We start from the raw sequence: 20785 nt of genomic DNA, 5'->3' as shown, positions 1-20785 counted from the left end.
AAGACTTTATTAAACACAGCAATAAAGCCGAGATGACAGCCGCAGCATCTGAATCTGGGCACCCATATTTATACCCCTCTTTCTTACCATAATTGGTAGTTCCGGTTTTTAATTGGCTATGCCTGTCTGGTTGGCCACAATTTATTATTAGCTCACCTGGTCGATTTTTTTAATGGTGGAACATGGCTGAATCAACCTTTTTGTAAAAACGTTCACCTTCTATTGGGTGGCGATGATCCCAGGAAACATTCATCAAATCTGTTTACATGTTACTGTCAAAATCTAGAAATCACCCAAAGTTCATAGGATTATTTCAGTTCACAGGTACAATCCAATGGAAACCACCAATACTGCCCTGTGGAAGGTACCTCATACATACAATCCTCATAGGACAGTATTGTAAATAATTCAGCATTTTGATCAGTATATTGATTACTTTCATGGTCATGCATAATTTTACATTACATTTATGCAGACGCTTTTATCCAAAGCGACTTACAGTGCACATTCAGGCTAACATTTTTTACCTAACATGTGTTCCCTGGGAATGGAATCCACAACCTTTTAAGCTGCCGACGCAATGCTCTACCACTGAGCCACAGGAACAATAATATTTAAAGTAAGATAATACCATATTGAGTAAATAACATAATATAAAGTCAAATAACACAATAGTAACAACGTCGCTGTTCATGAAGAAAATAAACTTAAAGTTTCACTAGTTGACCACGTTCACACAGCAGCTGAATGCGGTAGTTAATCACAAAAACTGACAGTGTGAACGTAGCCTTGTAACGTTAGAGACATTAGCCGAACACTTCTGAGAGACGCCCAGACTCACAGGTAATTCACACGTGTGTTCTCTCTCTCTCTCTCTCTCTCTCTCTCTCTCTCTCTCTAATAACTTTAGATATTAACATTATTTTTAAAAATATGGTTGCAACTTGCTTGTTAGAACCTCACTCCGTGTAATTTGCCAAATATTCCGCCCCCTCCTCACGCGCCTTTTTTGTGATTTTTCTTTAATGAGGGATTGGAAGAAAATCACGTTAAAAAAAAAAAAAAAAAAAAACAAGGCGCTGACGCTGTAATCCAAGCAATGATAGTAGTAGAAGTAGAGGAGTGGGATGATTAATTTTTAATTTTTACAATATTTTTGTAATGTATTGTAATAAAAACAAGTTGGCCTATAGCCTACTAATACTAAGAGTATATATTTGGTCGAATAGACAATATTTTAGTAGGCTATAATAAGAATGTGGCTATGTTACAGCTCCCCTTTGAAGCTCTTGTGTTTTTCTCCTTTTCCGTCTCTCAAATCCTATTCTGCTCACAGTTGATGAGTTTTGTTCCTGCTTTGTTGCAGTTTGCTGATTTTTGTAAAATAACTGCATAAAATAATAATGATAATAATAATAATAAAATAATGTTTTTTTTTTCAAATAAAAGGGTAGTTTCAGTTTAATATGTTGCAGGCTCATTTATTGGTAATAAATAATTTATAATAAATCATATTGATGATAATAAATTATTTAAAAAAAAATATTGGGCTTGTTTTGGGCTTGTTTTTGAAGGTACGGTTGCTTATTTGTCTCGCGAGAGTTGGTAGGGCTGCTGCTGTAGAAATAAAACCTTCTGCTGGCTTTCACTTCTTGTCATTCTGCTTCTTGTCACTTTAACGTTAAGTTCTCTGCTGAAACTGAAACGCTGTTCAACGGATGAAGACCGAGCGCTTCGTAGACAGCCGAAAATCCAATGTAGGTGCTTAGATACTAATATTTAACATGAGCGACACATTTTATTTTAAAATTTATTTCGTTTTACAGTTTAAAAAAAATAACTGTAACACACAAGAGTTAACACATAACAACATGACGCTGCCTGACCGTGTTTACGTTACGTTTTATTTCCATGGAGCTGCTAATGCTAACACACAGCGCTCCTAGTCAACACGTCTGACGTCTTTCATATAACGTTACGTTACTTACTTTGTTGCATTTTGAGTGTGTATATCGTTGTATTCGTCACTATGCGGATCTTATAAGGTTGATTTTTGCGAATGTTTTTACCTAACGTTAAGTTAAAGCTCTTATGTAATAGTATCTCAGCAAACCCAAGTGACGTTATTTACAGAAACTATCAGCGGCGTTATAAGCTGAATTTCTCTGTATGTTCATTGTTAAGTTTAGTATAGTCCGTGATGCAGTTGCTGGAACCTTCTTATAGTTTATTTTATATATATAATATCGTCTAATGCATTTAACGTCATCCGTTTTATATTTTACAGTAAGTGCTCTTAGTTTATCAGCTTTATTGTCAGGCTCTTGGTTGCTGTGTGAATTTGTACCATTTTAAAACTTATGGCAAGTTGCATATGGTTACAAGTTACAATTAAGTAATAGACCTCACTGTGGTTTTCTTTGCAGCCCAGCATGATGAGACCAAACTTGGTTGTGCCAATGTTTTGAGAGTTCTGTGGTTACAGGAATGAGCTCTGCTCTCCGACAAAGGAATCCTCACAGGACCTGTCGCACCATTTTGGAAGTTCCTTCAGAACTTCACAAACCTGTTTCAGGTGACAAAGCTTCCCTCTTGCATGGTAAAGGAACCATGGTGTCTCAAGAGCTGAATTCTGCAGAATCACGTGTACGGAGATCAACCAAGAAAGAGAAACAAAATGCTCTTCCTGACCTGTCAGCTTGTTTACAGAAATCAGCACATCAACTAAATGGACTGGTGTCTTCAAAGTCACATGAACTTGAGGCGATGGTGCTTCAAAAAATGACCACCCCCAAATGTCGATCAGAGACATTAATAATGTCTCGTAAGGGAAGAAAAAATAAAGTCGTTCAACCCAGTGAGAAAGAAGAAGCTGCTAGCAAAGCTTGTTCAGATGAACTGGGCCATTCTGAACACAACTCTTGTCCAGAACAACACTTACGCTCTCAAAAAACAAAAGGGACATGTTATCAGCACTCTAAAAAAACTCAAAACAGTCGGACCCCCTCTGATGTTTCTACAGGGCTTCACACATGTACTACATCTCCTCTTCATGACGAGGAGATCTCCTCCTGCCACACTAACGGTGATTGTAGCTTTATACCACGCACCCCGAAACGGGGCAGGCCCCGGAAAAGGCCTCTTTTCAGCTCCACACCGACCTCAGACTTCCAACCCCTGTCTCCAAAAAAATCTAAGAATCGTTGCACACAACATAGTCATCAGAATGAAAAAGAGTCCAGTCGAGTAAAGGTTTGTGTGACAATAATTATTGCATTACCGCTTGGTAACTGTTGTATGAAATTTGTGGCTTAACTATATTTCATGTGGTATTTCTGTTAGACGCCTCCTACAGACGTTACGCCGTCTAGACCTCAGAGGCTCATGGCAGCAGGGAGGCCAAGAGGTCGCAAGAAAAAGAACGTGAAGAAACAGCTAATTGTCTCTCCATCAGTGAAACAATGCAGGAAGAGGGCAACATCTGATCTAGAATCTCCTCAGGAAGAGCCAGCTGTTGAGATGCTGCCTCCAAATGAAGCTCACGTTGAAACCCACATGCCAGAGCCACAGGAATCAGGTACATGGCATTTTCTTGTCTTTATAAATATGTAAATAATATAGTCTGGCATGTGCCTGGTATTTACACTTGATTCATTTGATCACTTTTTTAAAATTATTTTTATTTGTATTTTTTTTTTCTGTATGTCCTCTGTTTATTTTTTCGGAGCAAAAAAAAAATGTAACCATGATTTACAAGAAGACACCCTGTAATAAATAATAAAAAGTAAAAAAAAAAAAAAAAAAAAAAAAAAAAAGGAAATTTTGTATCACTTTTTCTTTTATGTGTTATAATAAGTACAGGTCAGAATAAGTATGTTGTCAATTTTACATAACTATATCTTTTATGCTGAATAGTTTCACACATATTTTGACATTTTGTTTTCCCACAAGTTATTAAAAAATATTCAAGTAGACACTTTACTTACATTTAATAAGCTTTCTATGTATGTAAAATCAGTTATGAATTTAATTTGATGCAGACACCAAAACTATTTCATTCTATTAGTAGTAATATAATTAAATATTTATTGAAATATCCCAAAAATGTATAATGTTTATTCACTCACATAAATTGTATTAATCTAATAAAATATTTAAACATTCAATTACAAAAAAAACAAAAACATAAAATTGCTAATTTATATGCAATGTTACAAATTCAATTTCAAGACAAAAGTTATTATTGTGTCTTTATCATAAGTATGCATAAATAAGGTAAGTTAATGTTAATAATTATAAATGGAGCCCTAAATATATGATGCTTTTGTCTTTTGAATGTTATGTACCCATCAGATCAAAACATGTCCTCTGACCTCTCCATTGAGCTCAGTCTGCAAGAGAAGCCTCATCCTCTTAACAGCTCTCTCTTCATGGAGGAAGAGGACCTAGACGACGATGATGAGGAGCTGCCCAGCTTTTTGCAACAGGACAATAAAAGTGAGTGAGCAATAAACAGAAGAAAAAAATGTGTATATCTATCCAACATGTGCTTAGATATATTTGGTTTCCAGAGCCTTTGTCAATCTCAGAGGGACTTTGCGTGTGGTGCAAACTGAGGAAATATCCCTACTGGCCTGCAGTGGTAAGCTTAGCTCACTGTGCACACTATGGATTTTGTGCAGTTTGTAACTCTTGATTTTAGACTGTAGTTGATGACAAGTTGTTCATCCATGGCACAGGTTAAAAGTGTGAATCACAAGAATAAAAAAGCCAGCATTGTATTTATTGATTGTTACCTAATCGACCAGAAGAGAAATAGAAAAGGGTAAGAATTTATCAGTATCTTAATATCACTTATTTTTATTGTGTATATGTGTGTGTATTTATAGTAAATCACATAATACATTTGACTTTTTTTTTTTTAATCTGTAGGTTTTCTGTTTCCCTGCGAAACTTAAAACCTTTTGATTGTGAAGAATGTGAACATTTGGTGGTAAAGTGACATCTCTTTGACTTGTTACATTATTTTGCTTTTTCAGTGTGCATGCTCACTATTTTCAGTCAACATTTGCTATACTGAGCATACTTCAAGACAATTTTTAAAGAAATGGTGTATTTATTTTATGTATTCTTTTTAGGACATTGCAAAAGAGAGGTTTGGCAATGCTGTTACCTGGTCTCTGGAACTGATATCAGACTATAGGATCCGCATTGGTATTTATCTATCAGTGTTTTTTTTTTTTTTTTTTTTTTTTTAGAACATTTAAGCATTTTAGTAAATTAGAAATAAGTCACATTTTCAAACAGCAGTTTATTCATAAAAACTGTTTTCTGAAAAGCTGAAATTCAGATGTTTTTTCTGGCAGGATGTGGATCCTTCTCTGGCTCCTTCATTGAATACTGTGCTGCTGACATCAGTAGGTTTCCTTTCATCATAGATCTTCATACACATCTGACATGTTTTTAATAGCGCGTTAGGGGTGCTATTTAATTATTTGTTAATGTAAGATTTAAGGCACTTTATTGTCTAAATCTGCACAAATAAAAACTAAAACATATAGGTGGTTAATGTATTAGACAATAAAATAGTAATAGTAATTAAAGTACCTGTGACTAACAGTAATAAATTAATGTTAAAAAATATTTCCAATACTTACATTTTTAAGTAGTACTTAAATAGTGCTTACAAAATAGACTACATGCAGATGGTACTTGTAGTACTTAAACGATCAGTTAATTTTAATGAAAGCTGACTATGAAAATTTACAGTCAGTCAATGTAACTCAACGTAAACCAGTTTATAATCTCATTATGAATCAAGTAATTCTCATTCACCAGTGCTGGTTTAACAGAAATGGTCCCTTAATCCGATGATCCCAGGTTGTCCAGTGCGGAGGCAGTACTCCGAGGGGAAATCTGTGCTCACCTTCCCCAGTCAGGGGATTCTGGGTGTGCAGTGTGACAGCTCTGAAAATAACACTGAGGACATCATCGTGGAAGAGCAAGATGAGCTTCTCTCCAAGAAAGTGCTGCCCGACCGATCCAAGGCTGCACGGAACCGTGCCAACAAGCAGTTGGTTGACTTCATCATCAGACGAAAAGTTGAAAACCGCTTATTGGTACAGTTTCTACTGATATATTCATGTATTTAGAATTCCAGTATTTTTTTCAATTTGACACATGTTCATTCCATTAAGACAGACCAATGTACACACAGCTAACTCAGCTAACACTGTTTGGTGCTCACAGGCAGTCATTAGCGGTCGTGAGTCCTCTAAATGGATGCATGCCCTCCAGAAGCCTTCTCCCCCAGTGGTTGATGTCTACCTGGAAGATGAGGAGCAGGTTGATGAGGTTTACCGCTACCTGACCAAAGTCTGTGATAGTGCCCCTCAAATAAACACCTGTCTTGAAAACATCCAGGCCGACCGGATACGCCTTATTCTTGATGTGCTTCTGCCTGAGGTAATCGCCTTCATTTACACTACCATTTAGGCTTGTTAAGGTTTAATGTTTAATGAAAAAAGTGTCTTATGCTCACGAAGGCTGCAGTTATTTGATCGAAAGTGCAGTAGAAACAGTAATACTGTGAAATATTATTACAGTGTAAAACAGCTGTACTGTTTTCTGTATTTTAAAATGTAATGTATTCCTGTGATGGCAAAGCTGAATTTCCAGCATCATTACTCGTCTTCAGTGTCACATGATCTTTCAGAAACCATTCAAATATGCTGATTCAGTGCTCAGTGAACTATTATTATCACTGCTGAAAACAGATATGCTGCTTAATTTTTTTTTGTGGAAACCATGATATTTTTATTTTTCAGGATTCTTTGATCAACAGAAAGTTCAAATAACACCAGTTATTTGAAATATAAATATCTTGTAATAGACGTTACTGTCAATTCTGATCAATTTAATGCATCCTTGCTAAATAAAAGTAGTGTTATTATTATTATTATTATTATTATTATTATTATTATTATTATTTATTTATTTTTTTAAAAATCCTACAGACTCCAAACTTTTGTGTCTAATACTTCCAGACAACCACATTCTAGCATCTTGCATTGCATGCTTCAGTGATAGTTTTGCTTTTTAGGCCATAATCTATGCCATTGCTGGAGTCCACAAGCTTTCCCTGGAGTTGGCAGAGGAGAAGTATCGCAGAGGGCCGTGCTTTAGTAACAGGTAGAGTACTTGTGAACTCACTTGCCCTGAAAAAATGAATCTTGCATCTGTGTAACTTGCAGCTGTTTTTGTTTCATTGTGTTTTAGAGAAAGACAGGAGTTTGACATGATGATTGAACAGCAGGTGAAGCTCAAGGAAATCACCCGGCATCATATGCAGTGACGGCCCCTCTATCTTAAAAAAGAAATTAACTTTTATCAATTCTGTTCATATTTTTATGAATAGGAATGTTTTCTTCAATATATTGTCTTTCTAATCATAGTGTATAAAAAAAAATATTGAATGATGGTTGAATTGAATGATTGTTCATGGCAAAACAGATTTTACTGTTGATTGTAAATTAATCTGATGTTAAGTGTTTTTTTTTTTTTTTTTAATCAAATCTTTGAGACTTTATAAGCTGAACAGTATATCTGTGATGCTAAAGTCAGCAAAATATGGTGCTTTTAATGTGTGCAGTGTATAATAAGTAAGTGCCTTGTGCTAATACACAAATACATAATTTTAAAAATAATGTAATATTCCTCAGATTAACTAAAACCACACGTGGTTGCTTCTTGTTTTGAAAATGCTTAAGTGTGTCTTTGGGTGTTTGTAACTCTTACTGAACCCTGTCAAGCTGCATTTACCAGAGGTGGGACCAAATAATTGTTTTGCAAGTCACAAGTAAGTTTCGAGTCAAGACATGTCCCGAGTCAAGGCAGGCAAATTCAAGTCGAGCTGCAAATCCTCAACTTTAAGATTCAAGTCTTAACTCATTAGTGCTTTTTGCCCAAATTAGTGTCTCAGTATTATTTACCATATCAAAATTTATATCAGGAATGCAGGTGGAATATGTTTGACATAGCAGGTGCCCTTAGTAAAACTACTCAAGTTCAATTTAGGGACCTCACTAATTTCCAAAGCCTGGCTACGGCCATGGTCCACACCCCTGGCATTTACAATCCACACGGCTGATGTCTTTAAAAAATGTTGCCTTTTTTAGCCACCTTACAATTTACGGTAATGTTCTGTGCATAGAAGCTTTTTCTACACCGATGTACGAGAAGATGCCAAAGTTGTTGCATTTTACTGCAACTGAATTCTGGTCTAATGTACATAAAAATTTCATTCAGGACTTTGCAATTGATGTTTATCAATAAATCTTTATTTTTCAATACATTATATACTCTGTATTTTTGTAAACATTTACATCATTTGAAAAGCGTTTCTTTATATTTAAACAGTGTTGTGTAAATTTTTATTTTTAAATACTTCGTACATTGTGTGCCAACTTCCTGCTCAGCTACATCATCTTTCATTCTTCCTAAACTGCCTTTCCAGTTGGACTGTTAACTATAAATGCAATATACAAGATCAGAATTTAGTTTTAGATATTATAAAACTTGTCACTAAAAGAAATGAAATCCAAGATAAGTCCACCATGAAACTTTGAGGTACATGAAGAAGGTCCCCACGAGTGTCTGCAGTATTTGTAGAATGGCCACACGATGAAATCATGGCACTTTAAAGTAATCTGACTCGAGAATACTGTGACCCACATACTGAGTAGAAAGATGTCTAATGTTCTTTGAGAGCATTGATCTGCGCACAGATTTTGAGCGCAGGGCCCAGTTTAATGTTCATAGCGCTCATGAGATGGTCCTCCGTAAGCAGCAACAAGGCCTGTCCATCAATCTCCTGTGACCGGAACTCTGCAGCAATATCATGGCACCCAGAGCAAGTAGAGGAGATGCAAAGATAAGCATGTGATTCTAAAGATCATATAGAAATCTAGTTAGTAGCAATTTATTCCTGTGGTCCAAAGCTGAATTCAGCTGTGCAGCTACCTGGTAAAGTGCTGATGAAGGAGCACACTTGCTCTACGCTCCACTGTGAGGGACTGGAGTCAAGAAGACAGTCAGAGCCGCTGCTGCTCTCCACTCTGCTCTGTTCTCTTTCTCTGTCTTGCTCCTTCTCTCGTTCGGCCTGCAAGCGTAGTCTTGTCGTCATTGGGCCTGGTGGATCTTCCTCCTCTTCTCTCTCTATCCAAATTGAATTGGAGGCCCTCTGGTTGTTGTTGGTACGATGGGAGTCTTGCAGCTGCTAAGGAAATAATGTGTTACAGTAGGTCACTCTCACTTATTAATTATGCTATTGCATTGGATTGAATATTTTGGTTAAATGATTATTTGGTTATTTCACTGACCTGCCTGAGGAAGTGTTGCCTGGACCCGCCATTTATGCGACCAGGTGGTCTCCCCCGCTTGCCCATGGGCCTGTGGGGCCAGCGGCCAACTTTTTCTGACCTGAACAGGTTAAGGCGCTTTTTACAGCTTACATTGAATCTGTTAGGTGTGAGAGATGAACAAGACTGTGTGTGTTGCAGTATACAGTTTTATGAACACAAACTTGCTAAATTCTGTTTAGGTAGAACAGTAAGTTTACATCAAATTGGACTGGCAAAAATGCAATTATCTTAAATGTGTTTTCATCATTATATGCAGACATTCTTACAGGAATTAGTGTATATACAATTCTGTGGAACAGTTTAGGGTCAATAAGACAAAATTAATTGTTTTTATTCAGCAAGTATGCATTTGATTGGTCAACAGTGACAGTAAAGACTCTTAAACTGTTACAAAAAATCTATTTCAAATAAATGCTGTTCTTTTGAACTTTCTGTTTATCAACGTATCCTTAAAAGAAATGCATCATGGTGTTCACAAAAGAATATTAGGCAGCACAAATGTAAAAAGTTCAATTCTGAAGTTAAGAACAATCATTGAACCTCAAGTATATAATCCTAAAAGTAATTATAATAATTCCACTGACACTACAAAGTCAAAAGTGTGATTAACACTACCCATAGTGCTCTTTACCTTCTGACGCATGTCATGGAGCAGAAGCGTTTGGACCTGAGGAAGGTACGAGCGAAGCCTCTCTTCCCACAGAACTCACATTCGAGTACATCAGGCAGGTTTTCAGCTGTCTGTTCTGAAAAAAAAAAGAAGAAATTCTGCAAGAAATGCTCATATTTACTCAGTGTGTTGCTAAGAAATGTGCTAATGAGCCCACCATCCTCAGCAGGTGGGTTATCAAGGTCGGAATCGGTAGAGTTCTCCAGATGGTCCGCATCCATCAGACAGTCATCCTGGGCTGATTCTGTGTTTTCTCTATCTTCTGGTAGTGTGGCCTGCAGGTTCGTCTCCAAGGAAGTACGTCTCACCTGATAAAAAAAGACCATCACATCAACAGTGGACTTACCAGACATATTATTTGAGATGCTTTTTGTGGTTTCGACTTCTGAAAGTATGGAGCTCTTTGTGATGGGAACTTTAATAACTGGTTGATCTGAAAGTTTGGCCCCAGACCCTCCCCAGGCCGCCTTACTCGCTGCTCTCAGGGAGTGAGGCATCTTTGAGCTTCATGGCAACACTAGAGAACCATGGGCTTCATTAGGGCCTCATGGCAGCTGTGAATTGCTACATTGTCAACCAGTGGACATACCGGGAACGGCTCCAGGCCCTCTCGGATGACGAAGCCCTCAATGAGGTGTGTAAGGATGTGAGGTCTAACGATGGCCTGTGAGGGCCGACCCTCAGGGTTCCCTGGGAGGCTGGCTGGGGGAAGCCTGCTGGTGCTTCTTACCGCAGAGGAGAGGAGGGGAGGGGGGGGACTGTTGGCATATGTGGGGTCCTCCGGTGACCGGATCACAGATCTGCTCGATGGTTCACTCGGTTGGTCCAGATCAGCTATGGTTAGAGTAGAAGTCAGGTTAGAGTTCTGCAGACCACTTCACTAGTCTTTAATATGTATATGTAAGATACCTGTCCAGTTTGTGACATCATCAGAGCTTCCCTGGGGCTCGTCTGGTGGGGACAGTGATGGAGGGGTGGGCATTCTGTTCTGAGGGCACGTACGTTCTACATCCTTCACCAAATCCATGCTTCCAGTCTCCTTCAACAGCGGTGTTGCCTGCCAAATTTCATAATAAGCATGATTTAAATAGTATATTTAAATCAATAGTTCGTTCTGTCATCATTTACTTATCCTCAGTGTTTTCCCAAACCTATATGATTTTCTTTCTACTATGGGAGTCTGAAATTCTGAAATTTTTGCACGTTAAAAAATAAATACGACCTCACGTTGTCAATCAAATTTACACACTGCCTCTGATACTCTGGTCTGTCATTAAAAAAAATTTGATTAGGTTCGGTTTTCTGCGTTTTCACATCCGTAGCGAGCACTTTGATAGAAAAGGATGATGAATACAAAAAAAGAAAAAAAGTGTGCAACTCGGTGTGCAAGGACCTTAAATCTTATCTGCAATTTTTTTTTTTTATTTGGTCAGTGATAGTGAAGACAGGTGGATCATGATGATAATTACATAAAGAATACAAAAAGTTTTCACTTTTTTTGTTAAAAGTTTATATGTTTAAAAATGTTTAAATGACATTTTCATCAACTACAATCAGATGGCTTTTTAAGAGTAAAATGTACTAAAATTAATTTAAATTACATGAAAAAATATTGACTAGAAGGATATTTTCATCAGAAGTCAATAGCTATAACTAAAAATCCTGTCTAAATAAAATGAATATGACTTGATAAAATTATTTAAAATAATTAAAAATTATTTTATAGGACATGTAAAAGACAAAGACAAAAACTATGACTATTTACACTATTTTAACAATGTAAAAACTCTTACTGGTTCTGAAGAATAAGAAGTTGCTCTTTTTCATTCAACTATTCACAACCATTTAAAAGTTTGGGGTTAGTAAAACTTTTAAATGTTTTTGAAAGAAGTCTTTTCTGCTCAACAAGGCATTTATTTAATTGTAATAATTATAAAAGTATTTTTACAATTTAAAGTAACTGTCCTATCCAAGTGTATTTTAAAATGTAATTTATTTCTGTGATAGCAAAGCTGAATTTTCAGCAGCCATTACTTCTAGTAGCTGACAGTCTTGCATATGAAAAAATCATTCTAATATGCTGATTTAGTGCTCAAGCAACATTATTATCAATGCTGAAGACAGTTTCAAGATTTTTTGAAAAAAAAAAATTTAAAAAAACAAACATTAATATTAAACAAAATCATAAACAAACAAAATAAAAATCTCTACCAATGATTTTGATCAATTTAATGCATCCCTGTTAAATAAAAGTATTAATTTCTTTAAAAAGCGAATTCTTACAGATCCTAAATTTATGTGCGCTAGTGTAGCTTTAAAGAAAAACCCCAAAAAAAGCACCATAAACATCATAAATGTCATTTATACGTCATATACTATATTCAGAGTCTTCTGTAATCATATGATAGCTTTGTGTGAGGTAAAGACTGAAATTTGTTGGTCACTAAAAACTTTTGATTTCATTCATTCATGCCTGTCCACATTTAAGCGACTGGTCACATTCAAATTTTCTTATATGGAAAAGAGCAGTCTGGACACTCCTTACATAAAAATATCCCCTTTCTCTTCCACTGTAAAATAAAATAAGGTTTCAAACAAAATGATTGTGAGTAAATGATGACAGAATTGAATAGCTTTGAATAAGACTAACCGAGGGAGCTTCTGTTTGTGTGGCAGGTTGCACTTTTAGGTCCACTGCCACTGTCTGTGGTGGCGGCAGATTCTGAAAAGGCAACTGAACCACTGCTTCAGAGACTGGGAGCTCCTCTTCAGACACCAGCATGTGGTCTGACTGGACAGCTACAGTCTGGACTGAGTGGAGAGACAGTCTCTGTGGCTGGACCAGCCTGGGCAGAGCCATGGTGAGAGGAGGGGGACTGGACAGAGGTGAATACTGAGAGACCGGCTCTAGCACTGGGCCCAGATGAAGCGGTGGAGGGTCAGGAAGCACTGCAGGGGGAGCTGTGGACATAGACACCACTGCTGACTGACTGGCCGACTGATTTGAAGAGGAGGGCACTGAGAGGAACTCAGTGTGCTGTGATTGGACGGTGGCTGTAGTGGGTGTGGTACGGGTCTGCAGGGCGAGGGGTGGAAGAGAGCTGTCATGCGGTGTGACACGCAGCGCAATGGGCTGTCTGTGAGCGGTGGAGCTCTGCTGGATGAAGAGCTGGTGTGGCGCCACCCTCTGCCCGGATGGGCAATGCAGCTGGTGTCTGACCAAAGTATGAGACTGGACTGGTGTGAAAGTTGCTGCAGTAGTGACAGTCATTAGGAGCAAACAGAAAGTTTTCAGTTTAAACAGTTCTGAGATCTTTGAAAAGAAAAACAGATAAAAGTGTTATAAAAGTGAATCTTAACATTTTTGAATTTTTGACCATAGAGAAACTAAGAGTGGCACTATGTTAAAATAATGAAATCCCATAGGTCCAGAAGTTTTGAGAATTGAAAGTTCTTCAGGGTTCACACACTTTTACGACAAATGAAATTCACATGATTTGTCCAGCTGTTAATGATTACAGGATAAGGTTTATTTAAATTATGTTTTAATCACAAATTGCAATTTCTAAATTCTTTAACCAATAAATTATATATTTATTTATATTATTAATTTCTGTGACTTTTCCAGATGTAGAAATATAAACATTTTATAAAATCAATAAATAATTTTTAAATAAATAATTTTAAACCATCTTGTGGCCCCATTGGAAGTGTGTTGAGGCCCCCTAGTGGATCCTGGTTGAGAACCACTGTGTTATGATATGTAGCTTAACCAACATGAAATTATTTTAGTTTTTTTGCAATTAAAATAATTCTGCTTTCTCCAATATTTACTACATTTACATTTTTCTGCATTTACAACAGTGAAAGTAATGGAGATGGAGATGTGATTGTGACTTACAAGGAGGAATGAGTGGTTGGGCTGATGGTGGCTGAGTAACATCGGTCAGAAGGGACTCACTTCTAGAACCTTCTGCCAGGTTCTGGGACAGCTGAGTGGACTTCAGTGGGCAAATGGACATCTTTGGAAGGGGGCACACCAGCGTCTGACCTTGAAGAGAAGGCTTGATCTGGACGTTCTGCGGAGTAGCAAGAGCTCCAGGAGTATGTGTGCGGAGAGCCAAACTTTGAACTTGCAGAGGACAAAACATGCTCAATAAATGTGAAGTATCACTGTTCATTTTATTGCATCATATTGGGTCATTTCTTGTAGGGGTATCCCAGATTGCATACTTATGAGCGATCCTTTGATGGTTAGTGGTATTAATAGCATGAGTAGCGAGTTCTATTAATACACCGAAAATTTAAAAAAAAAAGTGCACTATAAATACATGGAAGATGCAATAACCGGGGAAAAAAAGTTGTTGGAAAAAATGTTGGACACTTCATGCACAAAACTGTCACAGCTTGAATTATACAGCCAAGGGGGAGGGGCTACCAGACTCTGAATATTAATGAAAAAATAACCTTATAAAATTCATACACTACATGGTTGAGTATATAGTGCATATGTATATAAAGTATAAGGGCATAGTGCATCATTTGGGGTGCAGATTATGTGTCCATGACTTATTACTGATATTATGACACAATGATGAAGATTGTCATAAATGTATTTGATAGGTTTAACTCTGTTTAGTTAAATGTTGTTAAATTATTATTGCAAAACAACAAAACAAAACAAAAAAAAAACAGCCAGTTTGCATTCCCCCATACATTACTGCATTATATTTAATTTATAAAATGTTCAATGCTTATACAAATATATAAATGACAATTAAATTAATTCATTTAAATTCCAACAACAATGTATATAAATAAACTATGATAAAATATGATATTACCGTTATTCATTATACATCAGTAACCTTAATCAAATATACAAATACATTATTTATTATACCATATATTATATTATTATTTATTTCATAATTAAATGCATACATACATCTGACACAAATGGCACCATTAACCCATAAATTGACTAAAAAACACTGTCTTACCTGTGATGATGCTGATTGAGAGGACACTGAACTCACGACAGTCAGATCAGTGGCAGCAGGAGTAAGAATCAGCTACAGGTTAAGAGACAGTGACACGACAATAGAAGAAAGAACACAAAACAGAATCAGGTCAAGTCAGTGGAGATTTCAGAACACCAATGAGCTCTGATGCTCTTAGTAAATATCTGCTTACCATCTGAGTGCGCAGATACATTTGGGCCTGGCTACCTGTGGGAGAGCTGTTTCCTAGAAGCATGGCCTGCTGGGATATGGCTCCCGCTGTGCTATTGGAGCTAGTGACCTGGATGCGACCTATTGGCTGAGTTACAGGAGAGGTTGGCATGGTGATCTAGAGGGTGAGAGGGGTTTTCCTATGTAATTCATCTTTGATCAAAATCTTAAAGAGCTACTTCAACTAAAAATTAGATGTTTGGAACATGTTTGGAACAACATGAGGGTGAGAAAATGATGACAGAATTTACTATCCCTTTAAATGTTTGGATAAAGCCTGAACTTATTTGCTGTTTTACAAAGAACAGATTTATTTTACATTTATAAGCAAAGGACTTTTTCACAAGTAAACTTTTTATGGGGCTCTTTTTTTCCAACATAGTGTCCAAATGAGAGCATGTGGTCCATAAACTTGAAACATAAGTAGGTGTGTGACAAGTGTATAAAAAAATCAAAGCACTCACTGATGTTTGAGACACACTAGCCAGCTGAGTTACATTCCCATTGGATGATGGAGGGGAGGAGGTGGGCTGCCTGCCATTAGTTTGTGCGGCCTGTAGCATTATATTATATTATATTATATTATATTATATTATATTATATTATATTATATTATATTATATTATATTACATTACATTACATTACATTACATTACATTATACTATATTGCGCATATTTTCATATATCCTCATACCTGCTCTGTAGTGGTCAGGATTTGTGTAGCCGTGAGGTTTTGTTGATGCTGCTGTTGTAGTGCAGCTGTTTGCAGCAGGATATGTTGTTGTTGGGCAGCATACATCTGTTGCAGGTACTGAGCTGTCATGCTCTGTGGTCTGTGTAACGTCTGCTGGATTAACTAGCAAAACACCACATCATAGGCTTCACACTTCACTGGAAGGAATCAACTTTTTCCCCATTTTATTTGCTTAAAACCACAACAAAACACGGCATCTGAATATTAGATTAGCCTCAAAGCAATGTTCAGAATTTGGCTACTTTAATAGGCTGTTGCTATTCTTTCTCAGTGTTAAATGAAACAGGATACATTAGCATTGTGTAATACCATTTGTTTAATATGTTATACCGTTGATACCGGTGGGGAATTACCTGGACTGCCTGTCTGTCTGAAGTGATGTTTCCCAGAGGAATGGCGTTGGGCTGGGTGCCTGTGGGAGTGTTGGATCTGGGTGTGGAGCTGGCGGTGAGTGCACTGCTGCTGGAGGCTGTTGTCACACAGCCGTCACCTTCCATCTCTTCCTGACTCTGTTTATCTGCGTCGGCCATCAGAGGGGTTTGTTAGCCACGATTAACCACTGTAATTTTGGAGAAATATTTCAAAAAAATACAAAAAGATTTTAAAAATTGAGAGATTATCCTATATTCTGTAATCCACTTCTGTTCAACTGCATGGTTTGCTGGTTATTGGTACTTACTTAGAATGAACTTAATAAGAATTTTTTTTAATTACAACATATTTATTGGCATATTTGAGAACAATGAAACAATTTATCCTAAGTCACTTTTAGTTTATTACTTATTAAGGTAAATGTTTGTAATTAAATTTCAGATTTTAGTTCAGACAATTTCAGTTACCATATTTTACTAAATGCTCTAAAATTTACATAAAATGCTAGGGTAAAAATATTTTTAATTGTATAATTAAATGCACTTAATGTTATGTAATTGAGTCAGTAGAAATACCAAGGGTTCACACAAAACAAGGGGAGTCCGCTTTTAGTTATTATGCCGCCTGAAGTTGGAATCAGCTTCCAGAAGAGATCAGATGTGCTAAAACAGTAGTCATATTTAAATGCATACTCAAAACCTTAGCTATGCATTTATTGAATGAGCACTGTGCAGTGTCCAAACTGATTGCACTGTATTTTATGTATAATCATTTTCTATTCTTAACAGTTTTAAATCATTTTCAAAGTTTTAAGTTCCTTGTTTTATTGTTGTGATTATTTTTTTTTACTTGAAAATTCACCAGTTTACAAAATTCATAAAAATCATTAGTTATAATTAAAATAAACATTTCATTTAAATGTATAATTAAAATGTAGGCTACAACTTAAAGTACATATATAGATTTAATAATAATTCAAACAATGTCATAAGTTCATTTTTATTTTATAAGATTATTGAAAGCTATTTTATTTAATACAGGCATATGATACATTTACAATATCAGTTTGATAAAAACCTTTGTTATAAGAAATAGAGTATTTGCAGTTTTAAATCTGCATTTAATACATTGTAACAGCAATGAATTGTAGAATGTATAGTTTATTTAAAATCTGACGTTTCAAATTCAGCATGTTGGCCGATTTCTGTGAGCAAATGTCGCTTGTTTTCTAAATCTGCATTTTTACGGTTTTTAATATTAAAACTGTGTCGGATTAGAGAAGGCCTAGTACAGTCTATGTCCTACTGTCCTATATACAATTTTTTTGGGGAAAATAATTAATTAGAATAGGCGAAAATAATGAAGCGGGAATGCATATTGGTTTATGGTTTATTGATATTGTGCTACCACGCGCTTTCTTTTGCAGCGAACTTTATTCGATCTTTACAACTGAGTGATTTTTTGTTTAAAAAAATGTTTAATATTAGTTTATATTTATACGACATTTTGTATCCAGACACACTATCCAAAATATATGACTTAGCCGATTAAAAAGATCATACAACATTGCCTGATCACAGAGATAGCCTATTTAGGAATTCTAAACCTTTTCCTTCCCTAAAGCTCATTCAATAAATAGCCTAGTTTAAACCCTAACGAAGTAAATACGAAGAAGATCAACGGAGAATTTTAAATAAAATATTAAAAGCTTATTAGCATTTACCAAACTTAAAAGCCAGACCTTTCTCGGTATCTCGGTGTCGTGAACTTATTACAGTCAGTTGTAAAATGATGTGTATAATCCGTTTAAAGGCAACGGTACGCTATAAATAAATATTTTGATAATGTTATATACCATAAAATATTTAAATATAATCTAATTAAATATAAAATACACGCACGTCGGAATTATTTAATAAGGCTTTTGTAGAAAAAACAAAACCTGTTAACTAGGCTACTTGTAATTGGACTCATTCTGAACTCGTGTGTTAGACTATGGGTTATTAAATCAACTAAACATTGTTACAGTAGCATAAGCGGCATTTTAAATTTAGGCAATCACCTAATTATACAATAATCAGAAATACTTAAAAACAGACTGTCGCTTACGAAGTGCGTTGTAGAATAGCCTATTTCGGCAGGCCGAATGTGTGCCTCAGTCATCTGTCTACAGTCCTAACTGCTTCTAACAACCCAGTGATATGGAGAAACGCCCACCATGACATTCTTCATGTGGGACATGAGATTTTCTTTAACAAACGTTGTTTTTTTCTACAATCTACATTTTCAAAATGTGTTTTTATTAAGACTTTCCGTCTGCGTCATTGGGGAATCATGCGATCATGACGCTTTTGTCCCATGCAGTGAAAGCGCATCAGTTGATGAGTTACCTGCCTGATGTGAATATGAGACGTGAGCGCGCGCGTCTGTGCTCTGTCACGGCTCCAGTCATGTTGGAATGCGACAGTGCGCTCTAAAATGGAGATAAAAACAAAACGCTACTGAGGCTGAGCAATTTCTGAGCCAGCAGCACCACTTGCTGTGTAGGAGGACTTCTTGCAGCGCTGCTCTCCACGTGAATTCTCAACACTGGCCCCTTTTTGTTAACAGAGACTAATAAAGACACTAATGATATTGCATTCTTAGTTGAATTTATTCAGTTAAAAACAGCTAATATAGGCTACTTCTGATAGTTTGCATTAGTAGGCTTAAACTTAATTTTCTGTAGCTACGTTGTGTTCGACAAATTAACTTAGTGTAAAATAAAGTCATTTTGGCTACTTAAATTTCACCACAGTAGCCCTATTAAAAATCAATAAATGAGCCATTAATCTTTGATAAATTAGATTGTTTATTAAATATCTATGTAATAAGGACGTAATAGGCTAAGGATGGTGTTGCCTTTAGATTCAGGGTGCGTATTTCTGTAAACTTTTTTTAAATAAGAAATTTATCACAAGGAAAGCAACAGTCTGTAATATTAATTCCCAAATACTTCTGATCGATTGATTGTACCATGCATAGTCCTATATGTTTAGTGGTGGATTTTAATTTTAAAACAATTTTAAACAATTGTGCAAAATCTTAAACGTATTAAAATAGGCCTATTATGTTTTTTAAACCTCTAAGGTTATACGATTTGATAATATTGTCAAGATGATTGTTGGTTCAGTGAGTAGAGCACACAGAGGAATCAGGAATCTGCAGTAATCTAATACAGTGTTGCCACTAGAAGGCGTATTACACCATGAATTATAAAACTGTATCATAAAATGTTTCATGTAGCACGCAAGAATCGATTACCGAATGCTCTTTTAGTGAAAAACATACCGAACAAATGACAGTATGGACAGGTTATTATTATTGCATCAGTCGGAACAGTTACTGAATTAGCCTAATTTGACTTAATAATGAACAAGTTATACTTTCTTAATGTCTGACTAGTTTACTGTGTTATGCTGTACAGTTTACATTTACATTTATTCATTTAGCAGACGCTTTTATCCAAAGCAACACGAGGACAATATGCAATCAATACCAACAGAAAGAATAATATGTAAGTGCTCAGACAAGTCTCGTTTAGCCTTAACGCAGTCCACGCAGCAAGGTTTTTTATAGGCCTATAATAAATAAAAAGAGAACAAGTAGATAGAATAGAAAAAGAATAGAGAATGCTAGTGTTAGAGGCTTTTTAAAATATAAATAAAACAAGTCAAAAGAATAGAAAATACTAGTGTGTTAGTGGAAAAGAAAACAAGTAACGTGGATAGAAAATAAAAGGAGAATGCTAGTGTTAGAGAGGCTCTTTTTCTTTTTAAAGAAAACAAGTGTTTAAAGAATAGAAATAGAATAGAGATTGCAAGTGTTAGTTTAAAGTCTGCACTTATTCAGCACTTCAAAAGTCCTGATTTTTTCCCCTGATTTTCTAGGCTATATCTGTTCTATTGTCATCTTTGGATTGCATTTTCCCCCAGATATTTCTTCCTCAAAACTAGTAGAGAAATCTTAAAGAGGAATCTGTATCAGTTAGAATCGTTAAATTCCTCATGAATCTGTACTACTGGTTTCTAGACTCGTAAAAGGATGCGAACTGCTTCCTTGGCTGCTCCTTTCCTCCCTCCTCGGAGTCTGTGTGGTATAATCGGAATGCCACCGGACGCTTCCATCCGACCCAACTCTCTGAACATAAATATAATATATATCCAACATTAATCGTATTGCGGGCATTTAATATTTTCACCTTCTCTAAGCTGTCTAGACAATTATTTTTGTGATGCTTACAGTAAGTAATGATGTGTGATGTTTTTGTTGGAAATCCCCCTCACCCCCCCT

General features: G+C 36.1%; 2 protein-coding genes across 12 annotated transcripts; one reads left to right on the top strand and one right to left on the bottom strand.

Moving 5' to 3' along the window:
* Positions 1–1587: 1587 nt before the first annotated feature.
* Positions 1588–8356, top strand: LOC109102851 (PWWP domain-containing DNA repair factor 3A-like). Its single transcript, XM_042718626.1, has 13 exons — positions 1588–1757; positions 2427–3252; positions 3343–3577; positions 4354–4497; positions 4572–4642; positions 4740–4825; positions 4933–4993; positions 5139–5214; positions 5367–5417; positions 5881–6119; positions 6250–6465; positions 7103–7191; positions 7279–8356. The coding sequence occupies exons 2-13, from the start codon at positions 2488–2490 to the stop codon at positions 7352–7354; spliced, it is 2109 nt and encodes a 702-aa protein (XP_042574560.1). The 5' UTR covers positions 1588–1757; positions 2427–2487; the 3' UTR covers positions 7355–8356.
* A 72-nt stretch (positions 8357–8428) lies between these two features.
* On the bottom strand, positions 8429–19001 carry LOC109102842 (polyhomeotic-like protein 3). 11 transcript variants are annotated; one of them, XM_042718625.1, is made up of 15 exons: positions 18844–19001; positions 16435–16640; positions 16022–16183; positions 15791–15880; positions 15289–15444; positions 15096–15167; positions 13994–14225; positions 12743–13344; positions 11002–11149; positions 10682–10926; positions 10250–10400; positions 10054–10168; positions 9381–9519; positions 9022–9277; positions 8429–8907 (listed from the first exon to the last, which is right to left on the bottom strand). In XM_042718625.1, the coding sequence occupies exons 2-15, from the start codon at positions 16609–16611 to the stop codon at positions 8753–8755; spliced, it is 2700 nt and encodes an 899-aa protein (XP_042574559.1). In that variant the 5' UTR covers positions 16612–16640; positions 18844–19001; the 3' UTR covers positions 8429–8752. The 11 variants fall into 11 exon arrangements, with proteins under 11 accessions (XP_042574559.1, XP_042574556.1, XP_042574551.1 ...); XM_042718622.1 differs by having other exon boundaries at positions 16435–16598; positions 18848–18976; XM_042718617.1 differs by having other exon boundaries at positions 10054–10400.
* Positions 19002–20785: the final 1784 nt, after the last annotated feature.

The sequence above is a fragment of the Cyprinus carpio genome, chromosome B2 (assembly GCF_018340385.1).
Source record: "Cyprinus carpio isolate SPL01 chromosome B2, ASM1834038v1, whole genome shotgun sequence".
NCBI lineage: Eukaryota > Metazoa > Chordata > Actinopteri > Cypriniformes > Cyprinidae > Cyprinus > Cyprinus carpio.
This window is presented reverse-complemented; position numbering and strand designations above follow the sequence as displayed.